The 13,383-nt window shown below is 39.6% G+C and overlaps 1 protein-coding gene across 2 annotated transcripts in view; it reads left to right on the top strand.

Annotated features, from left to right (window-relative positions):
- COL15A1 (collagen type XV alpha 1 chain) overlaps positions 1-13,383 on the top strand; it is a 153,891-nt gene that overhangs the window by 91,624 nt on the left and 48,884 nt on the right. For both annotated transcript variants that reach the window (XR_012633173.1, XM_074899784.1), the window contains exons 15-19: positions 774-809; positions 1,361-1,513; positions 6,218-6,286; positions 9,184-9,228; positions 11,630-11,665. Coding sequence is in view for 1 of the 2 variants with exons in the window: in XM_074899784.1 (XP_074755885.1) it covers positions 774-809; positions 1,361-1,513; positions 6,218-6,286; positions 9,184-9,228; positions 11,630-11,665 (339 nt within the window). In the remaining variant the exon portion in view is untranslated. The remainder of the gene's footprint in view (positions 1-773; positions 810-1,360; positions 1,514-6,217; positions 6,287-9,183; positions 9,229-11,629; positions 11,666-13,383) is intronic.

Below are 13,383 nucleotides of genomic sequence, written 5' to 3'. Positions count from 1 at the left end.
GAGAAATTGCAGAGTGCAATGAAAGTAGTCAATTTGTCCCTTGGAGTGAAGTTTGATGGGGTTTTGTCATTTTAGAAAAAAGTTATCATTTTACTCCTTCTGCTTGCTCTTTTTTTTCAGAACTTACTCAAGTAGTATTTCTGTTGAATGAGTAAGGACAGGAGTTTGCCAATATAACAATTAATTCTGTTAGGTTCAGTGCAATTCAATTTTCCTTTAGATTCAGTGCAATTTGGAAAAGTATTTGTATGCCATCTATTGCATGAACTAGAAGTGGAAAAACTAGTGTCTAAGTAAAGTGTATAAAAGCAAATCAAATAGTACAATTGCTGCAGCGAAACCTTAAAATCATACTAGTCATCATATTCCTTGTTTGGAATAGTGCCCTACACATCTTGTGTAGGATCAGTTTCCACCTCTGTTACATCCCATGAGAGTTTGACATTTAAGTTCAGAAACACGAGGATGTGACCTGAAATGCATAATCCTGTGTGCTCCAGACATTTAAAATCTGCAGCAATAATTGAAATACAAGACTGCATCCTGTCTGCATACCGGACCAGAGCTATTCATTTGTTATTACAACTCCTGAATTACAGATTGTTTTCTTTTTTAACTAAGAGGTCTAATGTTTCATGTAAAGGACACTGTGACATCAAATTAAACGAGAGGAATTTGTGGGTATTTTAATTAAGGAAAAATATGATAAGTGTGTTTCTGCTACTCGTCTAATGCTCTTACTGTAAGTAATTAGGATTGGTTTTCTTTTACAGGGTGATCAAGGTCTTCCTGGTTCTGTTGGTCCAAAGGTAAATAAAAAAGACAGCGGGTTTATAGAACAACAGCTTCTCTCTAATACAGCACATTATTGAAAAGGGCTGAGAAGTCTAAAATATTATTATTATGAAACCTAATGAAGTTGGCAAATTTGGCTTCCCTGTTGGCCAAAATACTTCTCTAAAATGTGTGGCCAGGAGTTTGAGGGAGTTGATTCTTCCTACTCCTCTGCTCTCGTGAGACCCCACCTGGAGTACTGTGTTCAGCTCTGGAGTCCCCAATGTAAGATGGACATGGTCCTGCTTGAGTGGCTTCAGAGGAGGCCATGAAGATGATCAGGGGGTTGCCCCTTCCCTGGCAGTGCTCAAGACCAGGCTGGATGAGGATTTGAGCAACCTGGTCTAGTGGAAGTTGTCCCTGCCCATGGCAGGGGGGTTGGAACTTTAAGGGGGGGGAGGGGGTGCGTGTGTGTGTGATCTTTAAGGTGCCTTACAACGCAAACTGTTCTATGATTCTATGATTGTACTTACTTGCATCTACTTATGCATGTTCGATGTGCCAATAGACTGACCTTTTATTTTAGGGTGATACTGGGATAACTGGATCAATAGGCCCCAAAGGAGAAGCTGGTGCTGATGGGTCTCCTGGGAAACCTGGACCACCAGGGCCTCCTGGGCCTCCTGGGCCCCCTGGACCTCCTGGACCCCCAGGACTAAGCTACAGTTTGGGATTTGAGGTATTTTGCTATTATGGTGCTTGTTGTAGCTGTGGATCTACTTCCTTCAGAGGAGGGAAAGTGTAATCACCTGGATATTTCACAGCTATTTAATTGATGACAAGTAGAGTCATTTGCTCTCAACTGAAATTTGCCTACAATTCCTTTTAATTTGCCTATATTTTAGACTGGATGTTAGGAAGCATTTCTTTACAGAAGGGTTTGTTAGGCGTTGGAATGGGCTGCCCAGGGAGGTGGTGGAGTCCCCATCCCTGGAGGTGTTTAAGAGTTGGGTCAACATAGCGCTGAGGGATGTGGTGTAGTTGGGAACTGTCAGGGTTAGGTTAATGGTTGGACTGGATGATCTTCAAGGTCTTTTCCAACCTAGATGCTTCTGACATTCTATGATATAACAGGCCATGCTTAAATCGTGGAAGTAATAGATTTCTTTGGGCAATTTTCACAAACTGTTCAGTAGTAACAGTGTTCAGGTGCTATGTTTGATGCTTATATTGCTATTATAAAATACTAAAATACTGTACTACAAGGGAAAACTTATTTAATAATTTTTTTCTTGTAAATAATTTAGAATGATGATCTAAATGTTTTACATAGTGACCTGACAGTATTCATTAAAATCAAACTGCAGATCCCCCCTTGAAGCTATGACTTTTCTCATGCTGTCACTCTTGAGGCCACGAGTTTAGCTTAGGTACGTCACTTATGTAACATGTAAATACAGAGACAGATGTCAGACATTTCTGACCTCATGGTCTGTTCTACTCAGAAGAGAAATGTTCTATTAAAAAAAATTCAAAGTTGCCCATGCTACTCTTTCTGAAAAGAATACCTTAATCACTTCAAAATATGACACCTCAAGCTGAGTTTTACATGTCATTTGTGAACTGTTCATTTACATGATCTTTTCATAGTGTAAAGTATCTTTGCAGTACAGAAAGACAAGGGAGCACACTCAGGTTCAAGAACTAGAGCTGCCACATCAACATCTTTGTGAAGAAAAATTGCAAATTGCCTACATTGATATTCACATATGAGTCTTCTCTTTTTTTCTTTTTTTTTTTTTTTTTTTTATTCTTTTGTGCACTTTTCATCTCTAATTTAGCTGTTTGGCTCAGGAAAGTCTGATTCAGAGTTTTGGGGGTTTTATATCATGGGACATAATACAAGTTTGCATAGAAACTGAGGGCAGTTTCATTAGAGAATTAAGCAGTTTATCAAAACTACTGGCCATCTGTAGAACTGCTGCAGTAAAGTGGTGGTGTTCAAAAGATACCAATTTACTCACACACGTTTCTCCTAGTATCTACACTATGTATTTCTTTTTTCTTTAGAGACACTTTGAGTACTCCAAGTACAGAGGTGACCACTAATGCTTCTAACAGAGACATATTCTGATTTCTGATTTCTGACTAAATATAATAATAATGTACTATATACAATATTGTACTATATACACTATTGGTTAATAATCTCACTGATGTCAGTGGATTTCAATGGATAAAAAAAATCTCTCCAACAGTTCACAAGTTCCTAATTGCCAGCGCTGCAATTGTTAGCAATGAACAGCATAGGGTAAACTTAAACGCTCCATTGCTTTAACTTAGACACACTATAAAGGCTGGTACAGAGTTTCCCCTAAATAAATATGTACTTGTCAAAGAATGAGATAAGGAGTACTGGTAAGCAACATCTTCATCCTAGGCCTGGTCTGAATTTTAGCCCAGGATGATTGCTTCTCTGACTTACAGTCATCTTCTGCGACCCTAGAGGATCCAGTGTTAAGAGATTCTCCACTTTTCCCCATTCATGATATTTGAGCAGAAGCCAATTTTGCTTCCATATGCCACCAAAGAGTTCCCCTGCAGATACCTCCACCACTTCTGTTACCTAAGTGTCAGAGGAGCAAAGTTAGCAAATGAGCAGGAGAGAGTGAAAACTGGAAGTCCCCACTTTCATGGATACAAACCCAGAAGGATCCCAGCTCTAACTGCAGCAACAATATCTTGACTGGCTTCATCCTGAACTTCATCTAGTCCAAATAGAATTGGCGTGATTGTCATTTCCCTGAGAGGAATACTACTGTTAACAGGCTTGCTAGTTCTAGCTGATCTTTTGGATGCCTACCCCTGCCATCTGCTAAAGCAGCACCATGGTCTGCCAGTTCGTTAGGGCAACACTACCTTTTGGTTGGCAGTCTGTTTATTGCTGTAAGGCTGTTTCTGCAAAACATTCCTGTTAGCACTCGTTAGCATCTGTGATCAGCTATGTGCAAAAACCAAATGGCATGGGGTTTGCTGGCACTTACACTTGCCAAAAGAACAGTTTGAGCTGCAGAAGGTACCTGGTAAACCTATTAAAAACATGCAGATGTCAAAAGCGATGGTGTGTTATATAAAGCAGGCACCAAGCACTCTCTTAAAGGGAAAAATATATTGGCACAGTGGAGGCAAGGGAAAGAAGGACCCACAAACACAGCTTGTGGTTTACCCTAAGTAGTGAGTGTTTGGTTAAACAGGCCAAACAGAGTATCAGCAGATTTTCTGTTGTTAATTGATGCACTGATAGTTGATGGAGGAGCATAATATAAGTCAGAATAACATTTAGTCTCAAGTGAATTTGCATAAAAGGACTTGAGCCAACCTAATGACTCAATGTCTCCCAGCTTGGCCCCCAAAAGGAAGGATTCCTTCTGCTTCTCTTGCTCTTGCTCTTGCTCTTGTGGAGTTGGTGGAAAAGGGCAAAAGAATGAGATCTCTCTTTTTCACTGGAGACAGATCAGTTGATGTTTTCCATAACTCCAGCATTAGGCTTTCATTCCACAGCAGTTTAAGATGATCTAATCGGTCTTCCACCCTTTCCCTTACACCATCTCCAAAGTACATCAAATCTGTGATAATTTGAGTCATTTCAAGTCACTAACTAGCAGAAAGCTAAGTAGGCAAGGGGTATGGGCCCTCTAAACACAATAAGCTGATACAAGGGCTCATTGTCACTAAGAGGTGGAGATTCTGCTTTGCTCCCGCTCCTCCTTCCACCTGCAGCCATTCCTGTCACATACCTGCCCTTCACAGGCACTAACACCCCATGCTCCATCAACCCTTCCACAAGCCAACTTAATTTACTAAAATTTTAGAGAACTATCCCACCCCTAAAAATTGAGTAATGTATTTTCTGCCATTTTTGTGATTTAAAGTGGCTCACAGGAAAGTGAGAGGATTCAACACATGGCACTGATGTTGAAAATGAAGGCCGTATGTCTGTGAGCAGGGAAGTGGAGCAAAGAAAGATCAATATTTTCCCTTTTCAGAAAAAAAAAAAGAAACAATTAGTCTGGCACAGCTGCACTTAAAACTGCAGCTAAAAACAAGTAAACAGTTTTCTGCTGGCATGGTCCATTCAGATGGTTTGAAGTCCAGTCTGACAAGTTCTAGATTAGGCATAATATAAGGAATAGGAACATTTGGCTGGGATGGTGCTGGGGGTAAAACAGATAATTATGGCAGGCCGCAATTTTATTTCTTTGGCTGCTTTGGAGCTGGCAGCCCATGGTTCTACCATGGATTTGGAATGTCACAGTCAGAATGACAGGAGCTGGAGGGAGGTTGCTGCTTTCTGTGTAATCTCCTTTAAAACACCCAGAAAAACTCCACAGGAAGTATGGAAGCTTCTCTCAAGGTCTTCCACGTCACAGAGATCTTCCTGAAGTCAGCAAAGGGCTGCAACAATGATCAGTGTGCTGGAGCACACGAAATGTGAGGAAAGACTCAGGGAATTGAGCTTGCTTGAGCATTTTAGCAGCCTTCTGATACCTAAAAGGAGGTTATTGAGAAGACACATGGCCAGACTCTTCACAGTGGTGGACAGAGTGATGAGCAATGACAATCACAAATTGAAACAGGGGAGGTTCTGACGATATAAGTAAAATATTTTTCACCTTGACGACAGCCAATTGTTGGAACAGGTGCTTGGAGAGGCTGCAGAACCTCCACCTCTGGAACATTACAAGACATGAGGGCACAAAACCCCGAGCAACCTGATTGGAATCCACTGTTGACGCTGCTTTCAACAGGAGGTTGTACTAGTTAGCCTCTGAGATCCCTCCCAACATAATTAATTTTACAGTTTTGTGATAGAAATTTTTTTTCCTGCTCAGCTTCATTTCAGTAAGCTGTATTTTAGACAGGAGTTCAACATTCAACTGTGAGAAATAGGAAGAACTTTTATTTTTGATTCATGATTGCTGCTCTTAACAAACTGCCTGCAAGATCTCCCTGCCTTGAATCAGTTATGTAACCCTTACTAGTCATTACAGTATTTCAGTAGCCATCTGGCAGGTAAATGTTAAACAGAAAAATACTGCTACAGCATGCTTAAACATAGCACATACTTAAAACTGGGATGCTGTCTCACTTCTGCCTGATGCAGTCCAGCCTGAAGTGCTGGAGAAATGGTGTCAAATTGGCAAGACTGTAAAGACCAGAGTTTCTGTAAGGAAGATCAACATGCCTATATCGCATTTGAGTGGAGTCCATCTCCAGAACATCATGCACTGGTCAAAAAAAGGTTGATGAGAAAAGATAAAAATATTTGTGTTCAGTATCCTTCCATTTTTTCACAGGACTCTGGAAAACAGAACAGTTAAAAAAACCAAAGATATTAGATAAAATATTCTTAAATTCTGTAGCATTTTTTCTCTTCCATTAGGACATGGAAGGATCAGGTAGCGTTGGCCTGTTAAGTGAATCCAGAATTCCAGGATCAAGAGGGCCAAAGGTAAGTCGATGTTTTGGGGGAGGGGAGTGTTGTTTGTTGTTGGGGATTTTTTCAAAAACAAAAGTGGCCTTCTCTCTGTTTTTTGGAAATGCATAGCCCCAGTCAGCTATAGATTTGGAGTTCCTGCCCTGCACTCGATTCAGTTATTCTAGAATGACATTAAAATAACTGTAACCTCCGAAGAATCTGGATGGTATTTCTCTGATACCTGATTAGATGATGATTTTTAGATGCTGCTCTGGTATATTTTGAGAGAATAAAAGACAAAATAGGGGGGGTTGATTATCTAGCTCTCTATTTCTTGTTTTACCTTAATAGATGCCCCTCTTGCATATGAAGATGAATTATATATACTAATGAAACTGAAATGCTACAATTTGATAATCAAATGTGCATAAACTGCAATACTATTTAAATTAAAAATGTTCCCAGTAATGTGGAAGCAATGTCCCAGAGGGGTGTTTTTTTCTCCATCACAGTGTCTCAGGAGAGTTTTGCTAGTGTGGGCTGCTTTAAAACACCAAGTAGCAAATATGGGAATATAATGCATCAGTACTTACCAGATCATTTGGATTTATCGTCATTCTTAGCAATAACATCAAAACTGCAGCCTATGACGCCTTCTTCAAAGCAGGCAATTATCCAGCGTTCCTCTTTCCAGGGCTGCCTGCATTGTTCCAGTTCGGTGTTCAGAAGTCCTGCCCCTGTGCTCACTCCAAAAGAAACATTGAAATAACAGGAATGAGTCTTGTTGCCCAAGTTTGAAGAAAGTGCTGCTGCTGATGACCTTGGGTTATGGTAGATGCCAGATTTAATACTAGGCAACAGTGCACTATCACAGCAAACAAAGCAAACCGTCTAGCGGAATACATCAGGAAGAACATTGCCAACAGATACAGAGTTATTATTATAGCCCTTTATTCAGGGCTAGTGAGTCTGCATTGAAATACTGAATCCATTTTTTTTTTGTACCCCACTTTTGTATCCCACTGTGGGGAAGACAGACAGTCCAGCAGAGAGCTGTACAGACAGCATGAGGCCTCAAGTACACGACCGGTGAGGAGAGGCTGAAGGAGCTCAAATGGTTTAGTCTGGCAAAAAGGAGACAAAGACAAGGTCTAATAGCTGCTTACCAGTCTTTCAGGGGCAATTGCAAAAATGATAAAGCCAGACTGTCCCTCGTAGTGCCAGATGGTGCAATAAAGGACAATGGTCACAATTTGCAGCTTGAGACGTTCAAGATAAACCATAGGAAACTAGTTCACTAGGAGGTTGGTGCAGAACTAGGGAAATTTGCTCAGGGAGGTTGTGGAAGCTTGGTTCTTAAGGCTTTTCAAGACTTTGCTGGACAGAGACATGACTGACCTAATCTAGAGCTGGTGACAGTTCTACTTCAAGGGGGTGACTGGATTAGATGGCCTCCAGAGGCTCTGTACAACCCTCTTTCTATGAGTTCATGAATCATCAGAAATTAACTGAACACTGGAGACAGGAGTGAGTTTGAGAAGACCTTTACTGTGCTCATTTAAAGTACTAGTAATTGTGAGTCACTGAAGTTATAGCTGACTCAGTTTAGAATCTTAGACACCTTTGCCCTGTCTTATATCTTTTCCTAGATACTAAAAATGTGGCACAAAAAATAAAGTTACAAAAATAAGAACAGAATTCATTAGCTGAAACAAGCTGGTGTCCAAAATGAGATGTCCAAAACCAGTGCAAAAATTGCCCATTCTGACTTGCCTAAATGACAGCCTTACTCTCAATTTTGGTTTTGTAACAGGCATTGTTTCCCAGTCACTCAGCTATATATACTGAGAAAATGTCTTATTGGAGCTGAACAAAATCCTGGAATTTTGTTCTCCTGTTACTACTTAGTCACTCCACAAAATTTGAGTCAGTAAAGAAGGCACATAAGAACTTTCCTGTAATCATGAAAATTATTATGCAGACTTACTGGTACTGCATGAAAGCATGATGAACCACTTACACCCTGTGACAACCCCCAGAGGTTCCCGATTGTGTTTGAGTGTAAATAGAATATCTGCTTCGAAGAGGGCTGTAACTCAAAGCAGCTGCTAGGAAATAAATTACATTTATTTGCACTATATTTGTATCTGTTGAATTTTTTATTAATCTTTTATGAGAAAGTAGTGGTTATGCTTTGAATTAGAAGTATCAAATTTATTTTGTCTGTAGGTTCAGCTATCATTTCCAGGGTTTCTATTCTCTTTCTTCCTCAGATCAGGGTAAGGTTTTGCTGCTGTTTGGTTTATTAGTGTCTTGTCTTCATATTCCAGATGAAGACAACTCAATCACTTTGTTGAATTCTTTTCTTTCCATTCAACTTCCTAAAATGATCAATAATGAACTGTTGTTCATTTTACCACCAGAGTCCTAATTGTATTTTACACCTGATGTCACCTTATAGAGACAAGAGAGAAATTTGCCTCCCCAAATGTTTGTTTCAAGCTACATTTAAACCTAGCAAGACAATGCCATGTTGCCTCTAAATTGATAACACCTTAATTTTAGCCTAGGAGGCAAATTAAAAAAATTGTAAGCGTTTCAAAGGAAACCCTTGCAACAAATGCACTTGGACAACTTCATTTCTAATATCTTCTAAAAATACGTATAGTATGCAGTGACAAGATTAAAGCTGTCTTTGTAAGGAAAAAAATCGTTAGATCTTTGCATGATAATATTGCAAGGCAGTATTTATTAGACCAACAAATCTAAAACAGTGCTTACATTTGATTACTCTCTGTTGATACCAATCAAAATATTGGTCTCCAATATATTTTTATAACAGTTGTGTTATGAATTAAGGTTTTTTTTCTAACCAAAATTGTTATGAAATGCTGCATGGGTTTACCAGTAAATTCAGTGTAATTTTACAGGGTTCTGCAGGAAGACGTGGACAGCGTGGGCCATTAGGACCAAAGGTACCCTAAGTAACAAGGAACACTTGAAAGCTAACCTATTTTGTTTTGACAAAAATTTTTTATTTTTATGTTCCCGGCATTTGCCTTAACAAAACAGCTGTTGTTTAACATTCATATACTGACTAAGTATGGGACAAATTTTGTTTCCACTTACACTGGGTATCCACCCAGAATGTATATTAATAGGATTATTTCACATCCACACCAGAACAGTGAGTAAATACCAGCTGGGCCGTTAAATTCCAAGGCAGTTGGTGTAACATGGCATTTTTGTTTAATTTTTTTAGGACATTTGGCAGTTTCTCTTTGTTGCTCATTTATACATCATTCTGGTTTCCAAGAGGTTACATGTATGCTGTTGAAAGAGAAACCTGCAGGAAGAGACTTTCTGGCATGATCCCAGAAAGTGATAGGAAAATGTTCTGGAAGATGCTGGGGGGAAGAAGGGAGGTGTCATTACTACTTTGCTTTGGTTTTGATTTGAGCTTAGTAGTGACTGAATTATTCCACTTTGATGCTACTGTTGGTTAAGTAACCTATGAGGAAAAAATGGAGAGATAAAAGCCAGAGAAAAAAGAAGAGCAGGTTCACAGAAAGGGACCTTAGACAGGAAGAGGCTTTTCCTATTCCTCTATAAAGCTCAAGTACCACTCAGGTTAACAGCACAGCATGACAACATATTTTCAGCACCTTAAATGTGGAGTTAAAGAAATTTGAAATCTTCATTGCCCTGGGAAATGACAGCAACACTGAGATAGCAACATATGGAAAAAGATAGGTGGGGGACTCCATCCTCTCTTCCTAAAATTTACACCTGAACACACACAGCACCAGTCGCTGACTACCCAGAAAGCACCTTGCCAGCCATAACTGCATGTATCTATTTCATAGAACAGCAGCAATCAAAGATCTGGCTACTCCCCTATGTCTAGAATCTACAGAGCTCAGCTTATAGAGCTGAAAAAATTCCCTCCATGGGGTACTAGTCCTGTTAATGCTGGAGGACAACAATATGTATGAGTCAAAAAAATCAAGCATTTGCACAGCATGTATTAATGAATGATACTGCAAAGGGCTGGCTAGAATAGATGTGCTCTCATATGATGCTGCCAAGTCTTCATGCTGAAAAGACATTATTTTCCTCCCCTAACTAGAAATTTTGTTTTTAAAATATTGTGAAAATACTGCTTCACAAAGACTTCAGAAATGGAGGTGGCATCATTCCTAGGGTTTAGGTACTGTACCAGTACTGAAAAGATAGTCATAAACCTTGGCCAAGAGACTTCACCACCACCTGCACTAAGATTTTAGTTGTTCAGTTTTGAGACATTCATCCCCAAGATCATGAAGACACAGAAAGGAACATAATATTGCCTGACATCTTACAAAATGAGGTACACTACAGAAAAATTAATATAAAGTGGTTATAATACGCTACCATTCTCGTGGGGATGAATTTTACACCCACTTTTCATGGTTATAAATTACTTCACTAGGCAACAGTGGCAAAATACAACAACCACCCACTTCCAAAAACCACGAGCTAATGCATCACGAGGAGTTTAAGGTATAGTTATGTTTCATACATCTTCATCCTTCAAATACCCCAGACTAGTAGAGATGTCAGAGAAGGCCTTCTGTGATCAAAGTTTTATCTTTCCTAGCAAGTAAGTATAGATCCAAATTCTGCTTTCACTTTTATTATTATGAAAAAAACATTTTCATTAAAAACAGTCTGCAGTCTTCATGCATTCCTAAAAGAGGGTAAGCATAAACATAACATTTGAGGCAACGGTTGTAGCTCCTTGCTGATTTATTCCTGTTTATATTCTCTGTCTCAAATCAAGTACACTAAATTGCGTGTTCTCTGTCTGTAATGAAATCAAGGAATCGTGTCTATTCAGAGATAGACTGCTGCGGAATCAGTCCCAGGGTTGGAACATTGCAGCACTCATGACATTGTTCATGGTATGATGCAGTGGCTGGGTAGATGCGGAGAACAGTAGTGTGGGGGAGGCTGAGTTAACTAGGCTGAAGGAAGATGGTGGGTCATTTGTGAAGGCACAAGGTTATTGTGGCCTTGGTAGATCTGTGGAATGTTACCATGTGCTGATTTCAGACACCAAAATGAAGGTTCAGACATGTGGTTTGGTAGATGCTCAGCAAAAATAATGTGTGGCAACCAGAAACTCCAAGATGTGGATGGCAACTTGTAGGTTAAGCCCCCAAAACCGTTTCACCAATGTGTGTTGAGCGTCACTTTACCAAAAATATGCCTTATTTTTGCTGATCATTTTACTCCACTTGGTTCCTTTGTTGTAAGGAAAGAAAGATGTATGTTTAAAACCCTTGTATTTACTGTTCACTTTGATACTTGATCCCTACTGTGTCTCCATTTCAGGGAGAAAGAGGCAACATTGGTCCACCAGGTTCAAAGGTGGGAAATTCATTTAACTTGATCTAAACACTCAGACATTTCTTTCTCTTTGTTTCCTTTCTTAATGTGCTCAGGGAATAATGAACATTTCTTGCTCTGTCAGCATATTAAAGCTCAGGGAGGCTTCTCTGGAAAAATACAACCCTTTCTCGGTTGAATTATCAGGAGCCAGTGTAACCTGTTGCTTAAGACTTCTGTTCAAAATATGGCTAAAATTGCATTTAAAATCCTCAGGTGCCTGAGCCATAGTGTTTTGGGGGGCTGTTTACATTTTCACCAGAACAAAAGTGAAAATCATCAAAGTTTACATAAAAACCTAAGATCCACACGCCCTCTTCCTCCTTAATATCAGGGTGTGTAGGTAGCAGCCCACACCACAGCACTCCCTTCATGACACATGTCTGTGGTACAGTAGTATATGCACATCATGTTGAGCAGAGGCCTCAGGAGCCGTGCACAACCCCAATTTGGTGTTCAGCACAGAGGGCATCATTGTTGCTTATTTCTGTGCTAGAACCTGCCCATCATCCTGCAGCCAAGCTCCTCCTAACCCACACCTGGCCACTCAGGAGGTACAAGATTACAGAAATGGTGGTTGAAAGGACCTCCAGAGGTCATCTAGTCCAATATCAAAGTGGTATTATCACCAACACTAGATCACATCAGCAGTGGATTTGTCTCACTGAGCCCTAAATACCTCCAGGGAAGATTCCAAGAACTTTGTGGGTATCTCGTTCTGGTGCTTCACTATCCTCTTTGGAAAGACAGTTTTCCTAATGTGCAGCCTGTGGCTTCCAAGTTGTAATTTGTCCTTGTTGTCTAACTCATCCCATGCACCAGTGTGCAGCTTCTACACGAGACCCCACCGACAGGGAAACCTGCCAAATGCACACTGCTTTACACGGTGTTAGTGCTGAAATGAATGGAGCTGGAGTCCATTCTTTCCTCTCCAATATTTCCTATCATTAACCCTGTCTATTCTGGTTTGGAGTCCTCTTGGAGTCCACCCGAAAGCTTCTGCTTGCATCTGTGCTTCTTTTTGCCAGTCCCTGGCTGGCTCGCGTCCTTTTTGCAAGCATAAACCAGCAGAGGGCAGTGCTAGGACTCACAGAAAATAAATAAAATAAAATAAAATAAAATAAAATAAAATAAAATAAAATAAAATAAAATAAAATAAAAATTTTCCCTTGCATTTGGGACAGCACTGAAATCAAGAGTTTCTTTATGAAACAAGATAAAAGCAATTATGAATCTACCCTTCTGCTTGCTGAATATTTACAAGAGTATTATCACAGTCTTCTAGCATCATCTGCTTGTTTATTTTTTTTTTTTAAATCAATGTAGCAGGACTCTGCTTGCCATAAATTCCATCTGCTGTACATATTTTGAGTGTTGCCATTTCACACAGATATTTGTCAGCATGATAATTACAGCTGATGCATTGGTACATAGGACAGTTTAACTCTTTAATCTGTTTGAAACTATAGTAATTTTTATACATGCAAGTGCTTTGTTCTGTGGTCCTTGTTCTAGTAATTATTACTGTTGATGTGACTGATACATTTCAAAGATATGCATATATTGTAAGTGGAGTGACTACAGTGATATTTAAAAATAATTAATCTATCACTTCAATCCTCAGATTAAAAAGTTCTTAGTCCTTTTATGTCTGAGCAATGACCTACACTCTTAAAATATAGAGTTAGAAATAAGGATGT

The sequence above is a fragment of the Athene noctua genome, chromosome 2 (assembly GCF_965140245.1).
Source record: "Athene noctua chromosome 2, bAthNoc1.hap1.1, whole genome shotgun sequence".
Taxonomy (NCBI): domain Eukaryota; kingdom Metazoa; phylum Chordata; class Aves; order Strigiformes; family Strigidae; genus Athene; species Athene noctua.
Note: the sequence above shows the minus strand (reverse complement) of the source record. Positions and strands in the feature narration are given on the sequence as shown.